Source organism: Vitis riparia, chromosome 13, assembly GCF_004353265.1.
Source record: "Vitis riparia cultivar Riparia Gloire de Montpellier isolate 1030 chromosome 13, EGFV_Vit.rip_1.0, whole genome shotgun sequence".
In the NCBI taxonomy this organism is placed as follows: domain Eukaryota; kingdom Viridiplantae; phylum Streptophyta; class Magnoliopsida; order Vitales; family Vitaceae; genus Vitis; species Vitis riparia.
Window position 1 is genome coordinate 25600663 of NC_048443.1, and position 24909 is coordinate 25625571.

The 24909-nt window shown below is 35.2% G+C and overlaps 2 protein-coding genes across 2 annotated transcripts; one reads left to right on the forward strand and one right to left on the reverse strand.

Annotated features, from left to right (window-relative positions):
* Positions 1-1726: 1726 nt before the first annotated feature.
* On the forward strand, positions 1727-18248 carry LOC117927906 (delta-1-pyrroline-5-carboxylate synthase). Its single transcript, XM_034847631.1, has 20 exons — positions 1727-1868; positions 3385-3456; positions 3547-3650; positions 4068-4170; positions 4369-4530; positions 5492-5769; positions 6646-6796; positions 6971-7135; positions 7396-7473; positions 7652-7741; positions 8998-9084; positions 9225-9311; positions 9422-9518; positions 9658-9761; positions 14100-14175; positions 15938-16088; positions 16178-16246; positions 16510-16576; positions 16668-16738; positions 17992-18248. Exons 1-20 carry the CDS (start codon positions 1803-1805, stop codon positions 18071-18073), a joined length of 2160 nt encoding a protein of 719 aa, XP_034703522.1. The 5' UTR covers positions 1727-1802; the 3' UTR covers positions 18074-18248.
* Positions 18249-22122: 3874 nt separating this feature from the next.
* On the reverse strand, positions 22123-24646 carry LOC117927445 (uncharacterized protein At2g39795, mitochondrial-like). Its single transcript, XM_034846927.1, has 3 exons — positions 24253-24646; positions 22641-22978; positions 22123-22544 (listed from the first exon to the last, which is right to left on the reverse strand). Exons 1-3 carry the CDS (start codon positions 24514-24516, stop codon positions 22385-22387), a joined length of 762 nt encoding a protein of 253 aa, XP_034702818.1. The 5' UTR covers positions 24517-24646; the 3' UTR covers positions 22123-22384.
* Between the last annotated feature and the right edge of the window lie 263 nt (positions 24647-24909).

Genomic DNA, 24909 nt, shown 5'->3' on the forward strand with positions numbered 1-24909 from the left:
GCTACTCACCATTGATCACTTAAAGAGAATAAAAATTAATTTATTTATTATTTTAAATAATGAATTTTAACATATTTATTATGCATATAAATTAACAAACACACATTTGTTGCAGGCACGGTAGTTAAAGGATTACCCTATGTTTTCCCGGTCCAAAATATGGAAGAAACAAGTGTGTTAACAAATTTGACCCCACGTTTTCCTGATTTTAGCAGTAGCATATTATTGGTCTACCACATAGTCAATTCCATTCCACTTAATCCCTATTTCATGACCACATATCTTTTCGGCTAAGGAAAGAGAAATCTTTCTCCTATTACATGAATCCAATTCTCATTTCGTATGGGAAAAGCCATATTTTTCTCAATAATGTATTTCTCATTTGATCCAATAGCCATATTTTTTTCAACATTGTCTTTGTCGTTTGATCCAATAGCTGTCTTTTCTCAATAATGTCTCAATAATGTCTTTATCATTCGATCCAATAGCCTTTACGTTAGTCAAGAACAAATTTGATAAATACTGATAACTTTCGAATAAAGTATTAGAACGGAAATATCCATTAGATAATGAACTATTGGTTCTAAGCCATCTATGATGATGAATCAACATACCCCGCATTGACTTCCAAAAAATAAGAAAATACGGAGATATCAGGGCAAAAATTGAGTGAATTATTCGAAATATTTCAAAATAGATAACTTATAAAATAATTTATAAATTAACTTGATTTGATGATTTAAAATAACTTATAATTAATTTTATCAAATAATCTTAATACTTAAAATAACAATTAACTAATAAATTTTTAAGTTAATAACTTAAATATAATTTAACTTAAAGTCAAATTAATTCATTAAATAATAAGTATTAAGTTTTATCAAACACTCATTTTGTATGGACTTGTTATACAAATCATCATTTAGGTGATCTATCATCAAATTTGAGAATAACATTATTACATGAATTTAAGACTTGTATTTGATTGAGTAAATGTTTTGAAACTTATTTATTTCATTAAATAAACTATTAAATAATAATATAATAAAAAAATCATAGTTAATTCCATGTATTATTAGGTTGATATTTTTGTAAATCAAGAGTGTTTGAATTAAATAATAAATAACTCATCCCCAAATTTGGTAAATAAGCATATTTTATATTTTTTAATAAAATATATTTTTATTAATAGAAAAAATTCGCATATATGGCACTTGGCATAAAATATAATGGTATAATGGTATTATCGCATATATTTTTTATTAATAGAAATTAAAATCATAAACATTGTATTTTTTAAATAATTTAGAAGATAAATTATTAAATTTGGAATATCAGTCCAAAAATTTAAAATATGTGGCAGAACGTCAATTTAGCCTAAAGTATTAATTAGTAAATGCACACGTAATTCCGTGGCGGACCGTTCTTGATAAACCAGGACGACGACGTTGCTATGAACCACAGACACGAGTCGAGAGTAGACAATGAGTGGGATGAGCTGGCATCCTTCGAGCCGCTATTTACTTTACAGACAATCCACATGCCCAGGCAACACCACCGCCGCCGTGAACCCTTGCTGGACGTGGGCTCCGCTATGTTTTATTTCTGAATGACGAAAACACCCTTTCCGCATTCGTGGCACGTAATCATTGGGTGTAGCCCGGTGATATTCAACAGTTTCATCAGGCGACTTGATATAAATGCGTGCAAAAACTGATCTTCGAAGTCGTATTATTTTGAGCCCTGCCGCTACCGAGTGGTGACGTTTACCGGACTGAGTCAAACGATTTGGACACGCTCTGATGCACATGGACGCCATGGATCCAACTCGAGCTTTTGTCAAGGACGTTAAGCGTCTCGTAATCAAGGTTTTAGCTAGCAGAGTTTTTTCTTCCTGCTGCGTTTTTTTTTCTCATAAACCCTAGTGTTCTGATGCGAAGTTTTGAATTTATTGAACAGTCATAATGTTTGAAATTTTAAGTAATTTTTTTGATTTTGATGTTCTGATTCAAATGCATTCCAAGGTTGACTCTGTCTTGCTTTTACTTTTTCGAGTTTGAGCTTGTGCTTACCGATTTGAGATGATTGTGAGCTCCCTTTGGTTGCTGAGACAATGCAGGAAAAGGAAAGAAAAGAGGTCAAATTTGACACTCTTCTAGTCCTCATATGAATGCTTGGTTTGTTGAGGTTGACTGAGCTGGATGTGATATCCCCGCTAATGTAGTGGCCTAAGGGATTGCTCTGTTCATTGAGGGTTTTTCTGGGAATTTAATTTCACTTTTGTAGTTTATTGTCAATTACTTCCTCATTTCTCATTTATTCATAGACATATACGTAGATAAGTTCCCCTTGTACGTATAGACCTGTTCATTCATGTACGTGTATGGGTGTATTATAGATACAGATATATTCATATCTTTTAATCCAAACACAAACGAAAAGGGAAAAGGAAAACATTTTACATACTTTGTACCATTTCTGTTTCTCTTTATCTTTTTGTTTTTGTTTTTTTTTTCCTTCGCATGCAGGACCAAATGCCTTCTTTTACTGTCATTTCTGTTTTATGCTTTTTAGTAACAATTACTAAAGAAGCAACGGTTCATTCTATATATATATATATATAGATCATCATTTTTTTTATATATTTGGAATGAGAACAACTCAACAACCAATGATGTAGGGTCTGCTCTGTAGCATTTATATTTACCATTTTTCTAGTTTAGCTTTATTGATCTGATTTCATGTATATGCGTGTACCTATTTTTTGATAGGCATGTGTACAAAAAAAAATTACATATTTTCATATATATATATATATATATACATATACACAAATATATGGGATTATCTATAGTAAATTTGTGTTTACATTAATATTTTTGGAAATGGTAACAACTAAAAATGAACATCTCAGGGCCACCTTCAATAGTTTGTGTTTCTCTTTTGGGTTTTAAAAAACAATTTCCAAAGAATTGAAACTTTTCAAGAGGCCAAATACAACAGCAAACATCACAGTTGCAGATGGTGTTCACTGCTGTACCATTTCTGCTCACCTTGTTGTGCCCAGTTATTTGATCATTTTCATTGATAATGGACTATCATAAAATGTCTGAAATTTTAATCTCAGGCAATATTTGGTTGCGTTGGTTAACAACCCTAACTGTTGGATTTTTTTGTTTTAACCTTAGATTTTGAGACATTAATAATCTTTGATTTCTCAGTGGGTTTGTCATTGAAGTGAAAACTGTCAAAATGTTTCCTACTTTTACTTCTTTCCTTGTTTTCTTACCATAAAAATACTAAATTTGGATCTTTATATGCACTGCCAACTAAAAAAATTGATACTTTGGTGTGTTTGCTGATTTTGTGCTTTGGTTCTTAAAGTTTGGGACTGCTGTTGTCACTCGGTCTGATGGAAGGTTAGCACTCGGAAGACTAGGTGCACTTTGTGAGCAGGTATGTTAGGCTTGGCTTAAAAAATTATTTTGCCTTAGGGTATATTTATTGAATTTGACATGCTTTCAATTTAAAATGTTGAAAATGCAGATCAAAGAATTGAACTCTCAAGGATATCAGGTCATTGTGGTCACATCAGGTGCTGTTGGCCTTGGTCGCCAAAGGCTTAGATACAGGAGTTTACTCAACAGCAGGTTTTACAATTTCCTTTCTGCCTTAATATCATATATGTATATCTTAATTTTTTTTTTCTTTGCCAGTGAGTATATGTTATTGTTAAGTACCTTCTCTTCAATTGCTCTGAAGGTGTTAATATTCCCTTAACTTGGCACAAGTTGTTGGCATAATTACTCATGTTACTTCACAGAAGGAGCTCTTTGGATGCTTGTGTAGGCAGCAACCTGAGACATTGATGTTTCTGCTTGGATGTTATATGAGGCTGAATGCTAGATTTGGTTGCTAGCTGTTTCTTTAATATCTTTAAAAATATCTTTTAAACAAAAAAATGGACAAACAATTTTCGACCTTTATATGTTTCAATTAATGTGAAAGTTTCTATTCTCATGTTATTGAGATTTGACTACATATTTGGTTGTGCTGATGTCTCGCAGCTTTGCTGATCTCCAAAAACCACAAGCTGAGCTTGATGGTAAGGCGTGTGCAGCTGTTGGACAAAATAACCTAATGGCTCTCTATGACACATTATTTAGCCAGGTAAAGCACATAATTTGCTTTTTATCTGTTCTGTGAGTACAGGGGATTGATTTGTATTTTGTCTTCGATTATCTACTAATGCGCCCCTTGCTAGTTGGTTCTGTTGGTTGATGTTTTCAATACACATGTCATTCTCTACTGTTTTAATTTTTAATTTTTGAATCTAATGCCCTCTTTTTTTAATTTCTTTATATCCAGCTGGATGTGACATCAGCTCAGCTTCTTGTGACTGATAATGATTTTAGGGATGAAGCTTTCCGAAATCAACTTACTCAAACAGTGGACTCATTGTTAGCTTTGAGGGTTATTCCTATATTTAATGAAAATGATGCTGTAAGTACGAGGAAAGCTCCATATGAGGTATGTTAGTCTTCTTTTGTTTGCTTATTTTCATTGCGGAGATGTTAAATTTACTCATTAATTTTTTTTACATTTTTTTTACATGAGTGAATATTTTTCTTTTGGCATTCCTTCATTGACTAATTTTTTACGAGTCACAAACATGTTGTTTCTCTGTCATTAGTTGAACATGAGAAACGGAAGACTACAATGGTTCAAAGAACTCCCACTGCTCTCAGATATGGGGTTTAGCAAACCTAAGACTTCTGCTTCTTCTTTTTTTTTTTTAGTAGTGTTTGGAGCACTGAATAACCTCTTCTTTGACTCTTGCTTTAAGGTCTGTGTCGTAACTGCTTTGCAAACTAATTCATGGTTGAGACACATGTAATCCATCAAAAGAATATAAAGAAAAAGGGAAAATAATGAAATCAATCAATTATGGTATTGAGTTAGAGGTAAGTTTTTTTTAATAGGAGAATAAGTGCTAGATGCAAATTGATAATCTATTAAAATTAAATTTAAGTCAACTATATCTTTGGAGTCTTTTTATCAACCTTGATCATACCATTGATACCACAGTACATGGATCTTATGTAAATGATCATTTAAATGATGGCCTTTGGAAAGTTATTTAATGGCTTCTATTTGATTGAGGTTTTAGTGAGAAGGGTACTTAAATCTTTCTAATTTCTTTGGTCTATTTCCACCTTTCTCTTCTAGTCTATATTTACCCACACAGGCTTTGCTATTTAAGGAATGGGAAATAGGTGTGGACCAATAATGCCTTTTTCTTCAAGTCTATATTCCACTGTTCTCTATTTAAGGAATTGGAGTAGGAATAGGGCATTTAGGTCTTTCTACATCCAACATAATTATTATTGGAAGGTCCTTTTAAATCCTGTCCTATGCTCTTAGTTTCATTGAATCCTGAAATTTATTTATCTTGATCCACCCCTGTCTGATTATATTAACTCTTTTGCAGGATTCTTCTGGAATATTTTGGGATAATGACAGTTTAGCAGGCCTACTGGCTTTGCAGCTAAAGGCTGACCTCCTTGTTCTATTGAGCGATGTAGATGGTCTTTATAGTGGCCCTCCTAGTGATCCACGTTCAAAGCTAATCCATACATACTTGGAAAAAGGTCATCAGGGACAGATTACTTTTGGAGACAAGTCGAGGGTTGGAAGAGGGGGTATGACTGCGAAAGTAAAATCTGCAGTTTATTCATCTCAGGCTGGCATTCCTGTTGTTATTACCAGGTATGCTTCTGAGGTACACTTTTTCTCACATTTGGACAGTCAAATTGTGATCTTGGAATGCCTCCTTTAATATCATTCACGAGTTTTATAGATGAACTATAACCTGTTTTTGAATCTTCTTTTTCAACTGCAGAATTTTAATTCAAATACTCCTTCTCCATCTTTACTTGCTCCATCAGAAATATCTGAAGTTACCTCCACTTCCTTATCCATTGGTGTCACAGTAATTGCAAAGCATCTTTTGCAAGTAATGACATAAAACGCTCTCAAAAAGGAATTGTTAATGAACTTAAATCCGTGCCCTTCAATTAAGTGTCTTGTGATGGGTATTTTATACCAACATCCTAGACATTTAGACCTTAGGATCCACTGCCAACACCTCTGCCTGGAGTCATTAAAGAGAATTTGAACAGCTCTTGAGCCAGGCAAATCACTGATAGAAATACTAAAATAGTAGCAACATTAGTAGGCCCTATAATAAGTTTTTTGACAATATTATTCAGTTAAAATCAAGAAATCCTATTTCTTCAAAATTTTCGGCGATTTCTGTTATACTAGCCAACTCCTTTTTATTTTTCTAACTTAAAAGTCTCTTTAGCACCTTTTCTTTTCATAATTCTACATATTCTAGCACATTGCATGGATTAGCTGCAAGTGAGAACAAATTGATGTTTGAAAGAGATGTAGTTCTCCATTTATCCCTGTTCTTCTTCTTCTAAAATCCTAAGAGATGATTCCAACTCAAAATTAATGAATCAATAATAGGGATGAGTTATAAGCATTAACCATTAAACCCATGCAGCTCGTGTTTTAGTGCTTTCTGCTTGCTGGTCTTTGATTGATTCTGCACTAAATTCTTTGTCATCTTCTTCAAAGTGGGTATGCTACTGGAAGTATCTTAAAGGTCCTTAATGGGGAGCGTATTGGCACTCTCTTTCATCGAGATGCCTATAAATGGGTACAAGTTAAAGAAGTTGGCGCACGTGAGATGGCAGTTGCAGCAAGGGAAAGTTCCAGGCGGCTTCAGGTAGCATCACATTGCTTTATGGTTATTAACAAATAAGGCTTTATAATATGCCACAAAGTATCCCTATCTCTTTTGCTGATTCTGAAACTTTTTGCTTCAGTAACTTCCTATTTTTATCCATTTTTATTATTCATCTTAACTGTAGTGAATAATTGAGTAATGCTGTACATATAGGCAATGTCTTCACAAGACAGGAAGAAGATTTTATTGGACATAGCCAATGCGCTGGAAACAAATGAAGAACTGATTAAAATTGAAAATGATGCTGATGTTGAGGCAGCACAACTGGCTGGATATGAAAAATCATTGGTTTCAAGGCTGGTTCTAAAGCCTGGAAAGGCAAGACTATTCTGACTACCCGGATTTTGGCTATGCTAGATTAAATCATTTCTTTCTACTCCTTGTGACTTCTTTTTTTTTTTTTTTTTTCCAACTCTAATTACTCCCTAAAATGTGGTGTTCCTCATGTATAATGCTCTCATAGGACCATAACTCTTGGTTTCTCACCTATCAGAAAAAAAAAAAAAACTCTTGGTTTCTCAAATCATTTTTGGCACAGATTCTTGTTTCTGAATCTTATCTATGGTTGCATTTTACAGATTTCAAGCCTTGCAAACTCAATTCGTGTGCTTGCAAACATGGAAGAACCAATTGGTCATGTTTTGAAGAGAACTGAGGTAAAGAAAGGGGGACTTAAGCATGTAATTTCATATGAATTTGAACTTATATGTACATGCACACCTGGTTGTATCTCAGCTATTACTTTCTGGAACAGATTTACATTTTCCAGCAGGAATATTGTCCTTGAGTTAAACGTTTATCTGTGATGTTTCTGATGCCTGTTCTTGCATCCAGGTTGCAGATGGACTTATCCTAGAGAAGATGTCATGCCCATTAGGTGTGCTACTAATTGTTTTTGAGTCTCGACCAGATGCTCTGGTACAGGTAATAGGATATATTTCCGGATAAAATTTGGAGCATATTGCATGGTCAGGAGTTGTTGAAGTGGCTGAGTTTGTTTGGTGTTGTACTTGTGCTAGACTGTCATTGTTCTCTTTGTAGCATTCATAACATCATTCATTGGGTCTTGTGGGTGGAGGATAAAGTAGTAAGTCAACCAAAAGTAGAATATGACAAAAACAACTTACTTTGCAGAAGATCCTTCTTTTTTATTAGGGGAAAAAAAATCTCCATTTTATTTGCATTTTCTTTATTGCAAAGCTTGGGGTTGGTGGCGGCTCTAACTTTAATATATGAATGGTTTTATACTTGTAATGTTTCCATGTGCTCATTTGGCACATGCCTTTTTGCCCAATATATTACATGCTTGTTATGTGAAAAATTATATATATTGACTTAACTTCTTTTGGCAGTTTTCAGATTTTAGCTAAAAAAATTACATTTTACTACAAATTTCTACTCTTTCAAAAAAAAATTTCAACTTCTCATGTGTCAGTGTATCTCCATTTATTTTGAACCTCAAAATTTAGGTTTAACTTGATAGTTTTTTCATTAGATAGTATGAATGATATCCTTGTCATGATTGTTCCCCACATCACTGTATTAGGAGAATTATATAATTCATTTCGTCTGACATGTTTTATTCTCTTTTATGTGTCCAAGTTCACTGAGATTTCTTTTAACAACATCTGAGACATTGTTTGTGTGAAGCTATGTTCTAGCTGATCAAAGGTCCTGATCATTGGTAGATGATCGCATTCATTTATCTAAATACATTTGCTACTGAATGTAATTCTCAAAGAAGAGAATACAGATTCTGTTGTGGGGAGCAAGAATATGAGCTTGGAAGCTTATAATATGTTTTTCCCTATTTTATGCTATAAATTGCTTTCTTAAAGCCCCTCTCTGCATGTCTGCATGATTTTTTTTTTTTTTTTAATTCTGTGCAAATTTGATATATAATCCTCTAGTATCATCACTGCAGTGCTTTTAATAAGGTAATTCAGTGAGAATGAGCATCAGTAGGTCAGTTTTGATTGTTTGTGAATTCAATTAATGGTGTTTTTCATTTTTCTCTCTCTTTTATCTGCATTAGCACAAAATTCTTGAACTCATTCAAACTGCTTTATGTCTCTTAACTGAGCTATTACATGGAATTAAAGTTGTTTGTTTCTTAATTGTTGTGCTATTTTCCTTATCATTTTAAGTCAACATCATTTTTGGGGGTGTGATTTGAACAGATAGCTTCATTAGCAATCCGAAGTGGGAATGGACTTCTCTTGAAAGGTGGAAAAGAGGCCAAGCGATCTAATGCAATCTTGCACAAGGTTTTCTTTATTAAACTAAGTATTTATGGAAGATAATTGAAGTGCAACATTGGTTTTTATTTTTCTTGGTCTAAATGAGTATTTATGAAAGGTTTTCTTTCATTTTCTGAAACTTATTACTCTTTTTTCTTAAATTTTAGGTTATTACTGAAGCCATCCCAGACAGTGTTGGGAAGAAACTAATTGGACTTGTGACTTCAAGAGAGGAGATCCCTAATCTCCTCAAGGTGAGCTGATGTGCTGAGAATGATCATTGATAGTTAAAAACATTTGAACTTTCAGAATGGTGATATGTAAAATGGATGTTCACACTCAGTATTTTTGTTTTGTGCTCCAGCTTGATGATGTGATCGACCTTGTAATCCCAAGAGGCAGCAATAAACTTGTTTCTCAAATAAAGGATTCAACAAAAATTCCTGTTCTGGGCCATGCTGGTATGATGACAGACTAAACTTAAGATGCTATTTATTTATATAATATCAACAGTATATGCTCAACCTGGTCAAACAATTTTCTTTTTATGGGAAGAACAATGTCTACATTTAGAATTAAAGATACAGCATTTGCTCTCAGATGGCATCTGCCACGTTTATGTCGACAAGTCTGCAAATATGGATACTGCAAAGCACATCGTATTGGATGCAAAAGTAGATTATCCTGCAGCCTGTAATGCAATGGTAATTTCCATAATCTTTTGACTGATAATGTTAGGTTGAATAATACTTTTGAATAGTGTCCAAATGTTTCAGCCACTTTTTCACAGCATTTTTCTGTTCCTGAGGTGGTTTTGGGAGGGTAAAATAAGTTTGTTAGGAAAGCCGTGTCCAGATTGGGGAAGGCAGTCTCGAGGATTGGTGGAGGACCTCTGAGGATGATTTTGCAAGATTGTAGGACAGTGGAATTCCCAGAGAATGTGGAGAGTAATCCTTCAAAGTTAGCTGTGAAATGGCGGGTGTGAGAATTCAACACTTGCAGTTATGGGTCCTGATCTATCACCTGTGGAATTGACAACCCCAACCCCCCAACCCCTACTTACGGAACTTCAGGGTGTTATAGTTCAGAAAAAAGAGTCCATGTAGGTGAGTGAAGAGTTTCCTTTTGGTTGGTCCAACAAAACATTTGCAGACTCCAATAGGTTTGTGGGCATGAGTAATGACAGGTTTGAGGGGGAGATTTTAGCTTTGCTAAGGAAGATGGCGGCCAACAAAAGGAAGAAGGGTTTAGTCTCTTTAGGAAAAACTAAAGGGGGTCCAATATTCTGAAAGGGAAATGAGAAATTGGAGTGCTTCATGAACAATGATTTGGAAAGACAAAGGAGTAAAGAAAGTAAGGTTGGGTGGGATTTATCTTCAATTGCTCAATGAAGTTAAATATTCCTTCTTGAAATGTCACGGAGGTCAATGGCAGGAACAGGGGAAAGTCATTAAGTTCCTAATCAGATCGCAAAATGCGTATTTGGTCAAGAAACCAAGGAAGAAACTGTGAATAGGGAGTGGTCAGAAGTTTAGGGGCAGGTAGGTTCATGAACTAGGGTGCTTTGGAAGCAGTAGGGGTAGCTGGAGGGTGTGGTTGTCTAGGATGATGAAGTGCTGGAGTTGCTTGATATGGAGATAGAAGCATTTTTAGTTTCCTGCTGCTTCAAATCTTGTGAAGATAACTTCATTTGGGTGTTGTATGCTGTGTATGTTCTTGTGGATGGGAGTGGGAGTGAGAGAGAAGTTTTTTTGGGAAGAATTGGGGGCCATTAGGGGCCTTGGAGGATCCTTGGTGTATGTATGGGGATTTCAATGTGATTAGATTCCTAGTGGAAAGAAGGAATTGTCCTAGAATTTACAGCTATGAGATACTTTCCAGAATTTATGGAAGGGCTGTTCCTGATAGGCTGATAGACCTCCCACTTAATGGTGTTCTTTTACTTGGAGTGGGGTGCTGAATAAATTCTCAATGACATGCCTTGATTGGGTGCTGGTAATGGATGATTGGGAGGATCAGTTATCTAATTTGATGCAAAGGCTGCTGTCAAAACCAATGTCAGATCATTCTTGATTGGGTGCTGGTAATGGATGATTGGGAGGATCAGTTATCTAATTTGATGCAAAGGCTGCTGTCATAACCAATGCCAGATCATTCTCTTGTTCTATTAGATTTGGGTTAGTTGAGAAGGGGGCAGAGCCCTTTTCAGTTTGAGAATACATGGCTTAAGATGGAAGTGTTTTAGAGACATGGTTGGTACCTAGTAGCAAAGTAATGAGTTTCATGGCTCTTATGGTTTTATTCTGGCATCAAATTTGAAATCTTTGCAGCAGACTGTAAAATCTAGGAACATAGGGGTCATTGGGAATGTAGCGACTAAAAGGATTGTGCATTGGAGAAAATTGGTTCTTTTGATGGCAAAGAGAGGGAAGGACTGGTGTCCTGGAAGGTCAGAAGGCTAGAAGGGTGGCGTTGGAAGAGTTTTATCATTGGTCAGCTCTACGAGAAACATGATAGAGATGAAGAGAGTTATGGTTGAGGAGGGGTGATGAAATTGCTCAGTATTTGGCTAATACCCATTGTTGGAGAAACTTCATTGGGAGTTTGAGAGTGAATGTAGAGTGGTTTTGGAGAAATCTGAGATTTTGGAAAGGGTAGTGAATTATTTCTGCTTCTCTTATTGGAAGTAGGACATTTGGAGACCACGAATAAAAGGTTTGTCCTTTAACTCTATGGATAGAGAAGACTTAAGTGGGTTATAGGAGCTTTCCAAAGGAAGAAATTTTTGCAGAAAGGAGAGGTGGGGAATTTGAGGGATTAAAGCCTATTAGCCTTGTGTGGAGCTTCTATAAGATTATAGCTATGGTGTTGGCTAACAGGTTGGAAAAAAGTAGGTGGGAAAGTGATCTTAGACTCTCCAAATGCCTTTATGGAAGGAAGGAAATTCTTAAATGCAACTCTTATTGCCAATCAAGCCGTTAACTCAGGGTTTAGAAGTGTAGAGGAGATTTTTTATTTGGCAGTGGTTCATAAAATGAGCTTAGGGCAAAAGTGAATTGATTGGATTCAGTAGTGCATCTCAACAGGCAGGCTTTTTGATTTGGTGAAAAGAACTCTTTTGGGTTCCCACCTCCCCCCCCCCCCCCCCCGGCCCTAAAATACAAGGGGTTTAAGACAAGGGAATTCCCTTTCCCCTTCTTTATTTGTTTTAGTGATGGAAGCCCTTAGTGTTTTGTTGAGAAGGGTAGAGGAGGGAGGATTTGTTTTTGAGTTTTAAGTTAGGAGGTAAGGGAGGAAAGGCAATGGAAGTTTCCACCTTCATTTCACTGATGACACCATCATTTTTTGTGAAATTGCTACAGATCAATCGACTTTTTAAAGTTGGCTTCTTCTTTGATTTGAGGCTTCTTCAAGTTCGAAAGTCAATATGGAAAAAAGTGTATTAATTCCTATGGGGGAGATCTCTAATGTGGAGGAGCTTGTTTCTTTGTTGGGTTGTGGGGTGGGGAAGCTTCCTAATACCCACCTGGGCTCATAATTGGGAGCTTCTTTCAAGGCTTCAATAGTTTGGAAGTGTTAGTAACTCTCACTTTGCTAAAAAGCACCTTTTCCAGCTTGCCTATTTTCTTCATGGTACTGTTCATTATCCTTAGGGTGGTGGTGACCATAAAGTTGAAAAAAATCTCATGGGATCTTCTGTTGTGTGAGGAGCTTTTGAGAACCCTCATCTAGTTAACTGGGTTGCATGGGGGATTGGCATCAAAGTCTTGTCTTCTCTAAACAAAGCCTGATTCAGTAAGTGGAGTTGGAAATTTGCCCTAGAGAGGGATCTTTTGTGGAGACATATAATTATGAGAAAATTTGGAGAGGACTTGGGAGGGTGGTGTTCTCATCTAAGGAGGGAGAGTTTCAGAGTTGAGTTATGGAAGTTGATGAAAAGAGTTTGGGATGCTTTTGAGGTCTAAACCAAATTTATACTTGGCAATGGGAAGAAAATCATATTGGCAAGATGCTTAGTATGGGAATTTGCCTTTGAAAGATTGCTTTTCCTTTCTTTTATGTTTTGCACTTGATAAGGATGCATGAGTGGCTGATGTTTATGAGGTAGTAGGAGAGCAGAGTTTGGAACCCTTGCTTCTTAATCCATTTCCAAGATTGGGAATTGGATAGTGCTGAGGCTTTGCTTTAGGCGGCTTTATATGATGGGAAGGCCTAGTGAGAGTGAGAAAGAGGATAAGCTGGTTTGGGAGGCTAATAAGAAGAGTTATTTTTCATAAGATCACTCTATTCTGAACTGGAGTTGGATGGAGAGGTGGCTTTCCCCTCAAAAGAAGTATGAGGCTCTTGAGATCCTTTGAAGGCGTGCCTTTCTGCACGGGAGGCAGCTTGAGGTAGGATCATAACTTTGGATCAACACAAAAAAAGAGGTTGGATTCTGGTGAATTGCTGCTTTATGTGTAATTATAAGGAAGAGTCAGCTTATCATATATGCTTATACATTGTGAGAAATCCAACGGCTTTGGCATCTTTTGTTCTCTCTTTTTGACGTCTCTAGGATGCTCCTCTCATCTGTGAAAGAGTTGTTAAAAATGAAGAGAAGCATAGTGTACAGTTTTTTATGCCTGTTTTGGACAATTTGGTTGGAAAGTAATAGAAGATCTGTTGAAGGTGTGGACTGGTCATATCTATCACTAGAACTTCCTCTCATGTGCACTCTTTTCCATTGGTCTCATCGGCCTCTTCAAGCTGGTCATGCTTCTAAGCCAGATTTTATTGATTGTTGAGTTGTAAATAGTGGTTGGGTGTCTATTGACATTATTATTATTATTTTGCTCTTCTCCACCTATTGTCACCCTTGGTATGCCCCTGCTCTCCCCCTACCCGCTTCTTTTGTTAGGTGCTTTTTATTTAATTCTTTCTTTGCTTATCAAAAAATGAAAAAAATAAATAAATAAAAGAATTGACTTTGTCCAACCCTGGATATTCTTTGCTGGTTCATGTCTTAGCACAGTGACTTCTCCTGTTCCCTTTTTTATTTGCAGGAAACACTTCTTGTACACAAGGATTTAGTGCAGAGTGGTGGCCTCAATCAGCTTATTGTAGAGCTCCGCAATGAAGGTGGGGCATTCTGCATAAATAGAACTTCTATTTTACCTGTAGTATTTTAAGTTTTAAATTTCTTACCTTTTGTTTTACTTGTCTCTCTGTTTTCCATTTTTCTTGGGTTTGGTGTTGGTGATGGAGCAGGCTCGTACTTTATTGTCATTTCTCTTACTATGTTTAAATTTTTTTTCATAATTTGTAAACTAGGACAGTCTAGTTGGATTTTGCTGTCTAGTAATTTTCCTTATGCAAAGTAGAGTCCTACATAAAATTTTATCACTGTAGTAGGAATGGTATCAAGTGCCAGCACTTCATAGATCTTAAATAGTCTGATTAAAGATTTTGTACAAGTTGATTGGATAGCTGGAATAATAATATGTGAGTACTTCTACCAAGTTAGGAGAACCCAATAGTTGAAATGAATCAGGAACCAGATGACGTAGAAAATCTTAGTTACGTTACTCCTGGAGCTTAGTTGTATGTCCTTGTTGTTTAGGCACAACATCAATTACCTTGAATTGCCTTCATAGTATGTTTATTGTCATTTTTTATTTTTTTTGCGACTGTTATTGTCCTCTTAAGGATGTTTTGGGATTAGATTGTCGTGCACAGTGTGCCAGTTGGTGAGTGATGCTGTTGCTAAGTTCTATCCATTTATTCAACAGAAACTGCAACCTTTGTGTCAATTTATGCACATATATGTTCAAATAGGTAATGAGTTTGGCTCCTATATAAGTTATTCATGTGGTCAATATCCTTTTCTATAAGCATAGATCTCTTTATCACCTCTTTTCTTTTTTCAACAAAAAAGAAAAAAAAAAAAAAAGGTGGAGTTATCTTTATCCTGTCTATTATTAGGTGCAAGTTGTTATCCCTCCACTCAGCCATTTATTGAACAATGATGATCTTGTACTCCTGCTTATTTATCAATTCATTAGTGTCCAAATGTTCCATTGAGTAAATGACTCCAAACTTCTTGGTGTCCCTGGAGAATGAATCCAATCCCGTTTAGCCTCATGCCATTATATAATGCCCCAACCATTAAATTTTTAGTACTGTCTCACTTTGAAACAATCTTCAAATAAATTTGCTTCAGAGCTTTGTTGATCACCTTCAAGTCAGGAGAGTCTAACATCAGGTTAAGCTTGATTGGCTAAGATGATTTATTTTCATATTATAGTCTGTTACTTAGATCACTTATTGTCATATTGTTGTCTCTTATTTATCGGACATCTTGGTTTTGTTGGGTAGGCATGTGAAATTTTGATATATTAGTTATGTTCAATATAAATCCTTCCACCTCAAAGAAGTGGGCTACTTCATTTTGTTATTCTGCCCTGTACCAGTCTGTTCCTTTCTTCACTTCAAATTTAACATCGTAGTACAAATTTTCAGGCAACTGAAGTGTTTGGATTTGGACTTCTTTTTAGCATTTTCAGTATTTCAAATGTTCTTCAATGAAACTCTGCATCTGTTTTGAAATTTTAACCTCCTGTTTCAAATTTAAGATTGATACGATGGCTTAGCCAGTGCTTGCAATCTTGGATAATTGTATGAGCCTCTAAAGAAAGAGTTTTTGGGACATCCTCGTTCCAGTTTGGTCCTTCCGATGGAATATATTTTACTACATATTCTCTATTTGGTATTCACTATCTTAAAATTGTGCTGCATATCCTAGGCTTATGTATATTCTTCTAGCCACATTTGAGGGCTTTTTTAGTAAAATAAACCATCAGAAAGATCTAAAGAATGGCTTGCTGATGAGCATCTATTTCAGGGGTTACTTTATATGGTGGACCAAGGGCAAGTGCCTTGCTGAATCTTCCAGAGGCTCACTCTTTTCATCATGAGTATAATTCAATGGCTTGCACTGTTGAGATTGTTGATGATGTACATTCTGCCATTGATCATATTCACCGACATGGAAGGCACTCTCTCTTTCACCCTTGCTCTTCCTCATCCATATTGGATAATATATGTATGTAGAGATGTCTCATTTGTCTTCTCTTCTTGCCAGTGCACACACCGATTGCATCATCGCAGAAGACCTTGAAGTTGCTGAAGTGTTTTTGCGCCAAGTTGATAGGTAAGAAAGTGCTCAGTGTTAATTATCTTATCCTAGAAAACCAGTGTCATTTTGTTCCATTACCTCCAAAGTTTGGTAGTTTTGGTCATTCATGTTATAAGAACCACAGGACATGCAATTGTGGTAGCCAGCTTACTCCTTGATACAGAACCTTCTCTGTATTTTACTTCCAGAATGTTAGCTTTTTAAATATACACAATGCTGCTGTCTTTCACATCTTGTTTACATTGGTAGCAAGTAATGTGGCTTGTGTATATTGGCAGTGCTGCTGTCTTTCACAATGCTAGCACAAGATTTTGTGATGGGGCTCGTTTTGGACTTGGGGCAGAGGTATGTTTCGATTACCAGGTTTATTGGACATTAATCCATGTGGTTGAGGTCCTTACCCCTGATAGTTTTCATTTTTCTTAATGCTGAATAGGTTGGAATAAGTACAAGTAGGATTCATGCTCGAGGTCCAGTCGGAGTTGAAGGATTGTTAACAACAAGATGGTATGCAACCTGCAATATGTTCCTTGGTTTTCTCTTAAGTTTTAAATTATGCCTTCTTATAGAAAAAATGTCAGCCTTTGTTTACATGAGCACCCTCAATGAGATTCACTTTTCTTTTCTTTTCTTCTTTCCAAAAATTGCATTTTATGGATAACTTAGAAAATTAATGCTTTTTCTTCCTTTTTTTCTTAATTTCTTAATTTTGAAAAGGGGCATTATAGATGCTATGCATTTTTGTTGTGCATCTGGCTTAAAAACTCATCTAGTATGATCATAGAACATGAATATGATTAGTAGCAATCAGTTGAAGTAATAGATCAAGTAGCACTTGAGTGGTATGTTGCCTAGTAACAAACTGTAGAACTCAAAGACTTTTCTTTTTTAAAGGTTGATTCATTTTATCACTGTAAGAATAAAGGACCAAAATGAATACTATGATGTAGGATGGCTGTACATAACCCTATACCTTTTACCTTTCTGGAACAAATATAGTCTTTTGATTCTTTGGATTTCAAAAGATGAATATGTTTTGCACAAATCTAAATTCTGTTGGTTCATCTGACTAATATTGGGTGAACACCAAGATTTGGTTGTGAATCTCTAATTACTGATGACTCTCTGTCATTAGCAAAGTTGAAGTTCTTCCGGATCATCGCTGTAGCCTCCCTAAGCTATATTTGAAACTACTGCATGAAACAATGCCAACTTATCTTCCCTTGTATTCCTTCAAGATTTACAAGTTGATAAGATCTGTAATAGTGAAAATTTTAATTCTTAGGTTCTGTAAGGGGTGTTGTTGCATCTGTAAAAGATAATGTGAAAATGAATAAGGACCTATGGACACTGCAAGATTCTTACAGATGAGAAAATGAATAGCTGCATTGCAACTGAAGTTTTAGATAGGAATGTGGGAATGCATGGGATAAATCAAGTTGTACTTGGTTGACTTTGTTCAATAACATGATTTACACTGTCCATGGCGATGGGCCTGATGGCTCCATTTTCTGTTATGATTCCACTCTGAAGCATATATCCACACCTTAAAACTCTATGGGAATTAAAAGGAGTGAGTTTCTTTCCATGGAGCATCCAGGGAAGATCTCGAGTAATATTTTCCTTCCTTAAATTCCAGACAATCCCTCCCACCTGATTCACCCCACCTCCAATTATTCGTCTTTGCTTATCAATGCATGTGAAGAGTTTTATGTTTGGCATGCTGACTTTTAGCTGTTGCTACGCTGTGAAATATGCAGGATTCTCAGAGGAAATGGCCAAGTGGTGAATGGCGATAAAGGGGTTACTTACACCCACAAGGAGCTTACTTTGCAGCCCTAAGCCTATCCCATAGTTTGCTTGGTGGCGATTTACTGAATAATGTAGGATTGGGTAGTTTTGATTTCAGTTTTTGTAATGGTAGACGGGTCAATAATACTGGACCTTGGACCTTAAAGAGGTAATTTATCAATAAAACAATATATGTATCCTATAATAGCTTTTGGTGGTTTCTCTCTCCTTTTTTGTGCTTGACTATCAATGAAGCATTTGTTGAATATGGCCGCATATCACAGCTGCCATATTTTAGAATGCATTAGAAGCAGGGGGTTTCCTATTGAAGGATGGGCAGACCTAAACAATGGCTGGTGACGATTCCCACCCCTACAGAACTTAAGAAAGAGGCTAGCGATAAAACTGGCTTGCATCTTCAGATGTAAATGCCTTTACACGAGGCAGTGCTTGGATCTGATCCTTATCACCCCTAGGACTGATCCTGAGAAACCATTGCAAAGGTCCAAGTTTGGAGCATGCATCATCAGGTCCCCAAAAAGAAATCCTCGAATCATTGGCATGTTCCTGCACCAAAACTCATGTACCAACGATAACAATTTTCACATGGCATATGCTAGATTTTTTGCGCAAGCACACCTTCTTTCGCTATGCCTGGTGATACACACTTTATATATAGACATAAGTCATAGTTACGATTTAGGAATGAACCAGCATCCCACATACTAGGTAGTTCTTCAACCCATGGCTTCAGCATTGCCACTGATTCTAGCAATTGCATTCCATGCTCATGCTTTTCTCACTTGTCGCAGTAGTGGCACGGTCCTGCTCATGTCATCTGAGGTCAAACTCAAAAGCCCATGCCACCTTTATTAGCCTCGTGGCACCATTGCACGACATCTACTCCATTGTTGTCGAGAATCTTCTGTTTTCTTGCAAGCATTACAACATGCCATGAGTTTCATGTTAGTGTATTGTGGACCCTCCCAAGTGTTATTTGCTTAAAATACAAGCAGTGTGTTGCTAGGGCTTCCTCAAATGTGAACGAGTCACATCCTTATGCCACTGGGTGTCGTATTCTTATTGTGGCACCAGCCCTTGATTTGTCTTTGCACCAGTGTCAAGTGTTACACCATGCTTCGTGTGAAACCCAGCCTACTGATTATCTAGGCAGCCTGGTGTGTGCCATGTCTCCTCTTAGCCTATATACTTCGATGTAAATTGACCCTTGCATGTCAAACTTTCTTGTCAACCATGGATTTCATTTGTTGCATTGTTAGTCCATGTAAATGTTGGCGATTCCTTCTCTGAAGCATGCATAGTCTATGTTGTGTGCCATAGTCGCAACCGATGACATTGTGCTCATGTCTTGTATCATATTCATAAGCATTAGGTTCATGTGTGAGTTAATAAGACTTGTCATCGCATCTTACTCATATTCGAGGCTTCATGTTGTGATTTTAGAGTAACTTACCTTGTTACCACCCATGTTCTATCATTTAGAGTCTCACCCCTCCCATGTTGACAAGACTCGTCATTACGCCTTACTCGTATTCAAGGCTTCATGTTGTGCCTCTGGAGTAACTTACTTGAGTCTCACACTTGACAAGACTCATCATCACGCCTTACTCATATTCAAGGCTTCATCAAGAGTCTCATCCCTCCCTTAAAAGACCTTTTTAAGTTCTTTGCATTCTAATAGAAATAACCTATCCAAATCTCACTTGAATTTTTATCATGTTACACCACCGATGTGGTGACTTGTGTGGGCAAGCCCATGTGTACCATCGCAATCATGCTAATGCCTAGCACCCAACCGTACACACGATGTGCTATTAGATTTTTGACCAAAAATAATCCATTTTAAAAAAATCAACAAACTAAGTTGAGTTGCAAAATATTTCCTAATCGAGCATATTTTAGTCATGTAAGTATTTATGTCATAAAATCGTAATTGATAATTATGGTTTTAAATTATTTTTAAAATTATTAAAATTATAGTAAATAATTATAATTTTAAATTTAAACTTAATTTCATAATAGATGACTATGATTTTGAATTTGATTTTAAAACTACAGTTAAATTTAAAGTTATAGTTATTGACTACTGTTCTGAATTGAACTTAATATATATATATATATATATATATATATATATATATATATAATTTTGTTGTTATATTTGAAATATTTTAGTTTATTTTAAAAAAAATAAATTTATATATATATATATGGTATAATGTTTTTTAAGTGTTAGTTTTTAATCTTTTAGTCTTTTATAAGTTTTTTATTTTAAAATTGGTTTAATTTTGTTAAAAAAATGGTATAATTTTCTCAAAACTTGTTCATATTCAAGCCATCTTAATGCCCACCATTTCCATGGAATATAATATACATATATATATATATATATATATATATATATATATATATATAAATTAAACCAAAGTTCAAATTATAGATGAAATTCAAGCTTAAAACCATGTTACAAACTATAATTTTAAACTTAAATTTAAAATCGTAATTGATAACAATAATTTTAATTATTTAAAAAAAAAATCCAAAACCATAATTACCCATTACAATTTTACAAAGATAGGGTTGAAATGCAAAAAATTGAGAATTATTTTGCTACTAAACTTTAATTTGGGGATTTTTTTTAAAATGGATTATTTTTTTTTTATCAAAACTCAATGCTATTAAGCCTCTCAAGCACTCAAACACCCTCACTTCTCATGAATAGGGAAAAACCAATTGTGCAATTAGTTAACCCTTGAATCTCAAAGATTACCAAAAATATAAAAATAACAATTCTCCACTTCTCATGAAAATTCTTCATACATTCTTATTTGAGAAATTTGAAAAAATAAAAGGGTAATTTAGTCCGAACCTCATTTTGACGTCCCCTTCCTTGCCGTCACTATCAATCTCCTCCATCAAAGAAAGGAATTTAAGATCAAAATAATCCATTTGTAAAAAAAAATGACAAGAATCGTACTCATCTCAGGATATTTGTCAAAGTAATATTTTGTATCCATATAAGCATCCACAACGGTTGGTAACTGTGATTTTAAAAGTTTCAAAAATATCCTTAAAACCACAGTTAATAACTATGATTTTAAAAATATCCTAAAAACCATAGTTACAGTACCAAAATTTTTTAACGATATACCAAATTTTCTTAAAGTTCGTTTGGGAGTCGAAATTTTTTTTTACAATTTTCCATTGTCAATTTAAAACTATTTTTTTTTACAAATTATCCTTAATAATTTTTTTTTTACGACTATTTTAAAATTATATATATATATATTTAACTTTTTTTTTTTTTCATATTTTCCTTGAAATTTTGAGAAAATAATTTCGCCTACATGCATTCCCATAAAAATTTATATATTTATGATAAATAAAATATTTATTTGTTTTATGAATTTTATCACATATGAATTAAAGAAAATTATTTTTTCATATTATTTTTAAATTTTAAAATAATTAAACAAATTGTTTATATTATTTAAAATTTTATATTTTCATATAAAAAATAATGTCAATGATTATGATTTTAGATTATTCGGTTAGTAACTATAGTTCTAAAAAAAATTGTAAAACCACATTTACAAACTATGATTTTAAATATATTTTTGAAACTTTTAAAACCACAGTTACCACCGATGAATTTTTACACTTAAAAAAAAAAAAATTCATATGAATGCTTATATGAATACAAAAGATTACAAATATTTTGAAATAGATACTATTCTTACCAATTTTTTTTTACAAAAGGATTTTGGTCTTAAACTCCAAAGAAAGTGCAAAAATCTTCCGTACACTAGCATGATACCATCACATCATAATAAAGTAAAACCCACAGATTAGAACATAAATCTTAATCAATATAGGACCACCCATTAGCCTAAAAGTCCCCATTGTACTAAAGACTTAGGACAGTATCATATTGGCATACAATTCACTTTTACCTCATCCTGTAAGCATCACTCACAGGTTCAAGAAAATCTGATGAGCTAGGCCTAATGCCTTCTGGTTATAAGGAAGCAATCCAATATTTGAACAACACAAATGGAAATATCTGGAGAAAAGACACAGCAAAAGAAATGAAACTTAAGTTTCCATTTTAAATCATGAACTTAATCTGTCTGGAATAACAGCTCAACAATCCTGTGGGTTCAATGAGTTCCCTTCCGATACGTTGTCCCCTCAGCAAGTGTTTTTAATAACTAAACATCTTATTCTAAGGTGAGTAAAGGAGATGGTAGTAATGGTAGACTCCAACTTGAAAAGGAAAAATAAACTAATAGTTTAGACCATACAATTTTTTCTACCAAAACTGTTGTGCCAGGCAAAATTTTAAGCCTCCACAAACTTCTTAAGGTTCTTCAACCACAACAAGTATTCTCTGCTGTCCTTGTTGATCATGTACTCATGCAAGAAATTGGTTGTGCTGGGTTTAATTCCTCTAATCTCCAAATACTTGTGGAAAGCCTTCTGCAGATTCTCATCCAAATCCCTATTGAACAATGAAAACAGACGCATTAAAGGGGAAAAGTTAAACCATATATAACAAATGATCAACATAACCGTATATTTAACTGAAAAGGCTTACGTGAAGTCAGGCCCCTCGTATGCAATTTGCTCCTCAGAAATTTCTGGATTTTTGACTGACAGGGAATCAATTGCAATCTCATCTGCGAAAGCAGTGCAACCAAACTCTAGAAGGGGTCCATTTTTCTTTGAAACACTAACAACCAAAGGGATGCTGGATTGGTTGCCCTTTTCATTATCATCATCATTGTTGTCATCATCACCCTCTCCAGTAACAAGGTCAGGCATGTGAACTTCAACTTTGATGACTTCGCCCTGATACTCTCTTGCTAGTGATATGGTTTGTTGTCCAGGGTTATCTTGAATTTCAAAAGGAAAACCATCTGGAGCCTCTTCATTCTATGAAAAAGAAAATAGCGATCATAACTATCAACTTCTTTAGACAAACACAATCTTATATGATCAGATGTTATAGCAATATTTAAGAAACATTCATACATCAAGGTAATGGTATTAAAAAGTTGTCCACACAAGCAAAATTAACTAAAAGAAAAGAAGTATCCTAGAACTGTCGATTAAAACATAGTAGAGTGTGAACTTTCATATCAAGTCTTTAACAAAACCAGTAAACTGGTCGGTACAACCAAAAAAACAAAATACTTTCAGCACAAAACTGGGGTTGATCCTAGCAGTGATTATTAACTTGTTGCTGCAGTTCCCTTTTCTATTTTGGGGAGCAAAATAAGTGTACAATACGGGTGATTGCAATAGATAAGGGCATAACCCATGTGTGTTGTCAACATTGTACACTCTTAAGGAGAAAAGACTACTTACCAAAACTTCAGTTTGTGAGCTTATTCATTAGACAGTAAGGGGCTAATAAGAACTGTTAATTAAGGTTTAATTCTCACTGAGTAGTAATCAATCCAATCAACATCGAGGACACTGGGTAATACAAGTTAAACAAATGCCTGAACTCAATTTTTTTTTTTTTTTGGATTACTCTGGAACCTTTCATGTTTGAGCCCTTGGGACTCTCCACGGGAACCCCAACCTCGGGGTGCTAACTACACCCACCATAACCAGCACCAGCACCGGGTAATCAGGGCATTCAACCAAGGCCGTGCACCTCTACCACACATTACAGGACTCCCCCTAGCCAACTGGGCACCCCATCAGGCTACCTGAACTCAAAAACTATAAATATCCTATTGTAACCAGTGTAAGCAAATAATAAGCGATCTAAACAACCAGCTGATGATGCTACAGGACAATCAGCTATCCTTGAGTTCAACTCCAAAATACCACGGGGACTTCAGGATTTGAAAGGGGAAATCTTTTTTCTTTTTAATGATAAAAAAAAGAATCTGTTTCAGAAAATAATCGCTGAAATAGTATTCGTTCAATTCAAACCATCTGTTTTCGTTTGCAAATATCCTTGAAAAAAAAAGCAGCCAACTTTGAGGAAAATCTTCCTTCAAACTTCCAAACTTTCAAACAGAAAACCCCAGATCATGTTTTCAAGAACAAAAAGCCACACACAAGTAAGCCTACGACGAAAATCTAACTCTACCATTTATCAAATGCAAAAACAACTTATAAAACACAAGATCTTCCTTTACTTTAATCAGAAGCCAAACATACTATATGAAAAAAGAAAAGGAAAACCCCACCCCATCATGATCGTCGGATTCCTCAGAGTATTTGATCTCTGACTCGAGGACACGAAGAAGATTATCATCCGAACTGGGTCTCTTAGCAGATGAAGAATAGAAGTGAAGCGTTGAAGCAAATGGCCTTAGAGAGGGCTTGTGAAAGAGAGAGCCGTGGGAAAGAGCAGTGAACAGAGCAGAGTGGTGATGATTTCTTTGAACCACACGCACCGCAAGAGGCATTACAGATGAAATTGATCTGCGAAGAATGGTTGTGAAAGCCATCTTGCTTGCAGAGAATTAGGGCTTTAGAGGTGCTTGGACACGGGAACGCTGATTTAGGGTTTATGAGGGTTTAGGGTTTTTGGCGTGAAGGGTATATTTATAGGGTTATTTGGTTACATAAAAGCAGCTCTCACCCTTCAAAAACATAAAGATGATTCTCACTGGACTCTGGAGGCTAAAATTACCACCCAACGTTTTCCCCCTTTCACCACCAATATTTTCAGAACCCAACTGAATATTAAATCGATAAACTTATCGTTTCATGGTGTAGTTATCGAATCGATGAATTATATATCATAAATATATAATTTATATATTATTAAGATTAAAATAATTAAAAATTTTAATATATTTTATTATATTATATTAAATAATATAAAAAAAATTATTAAA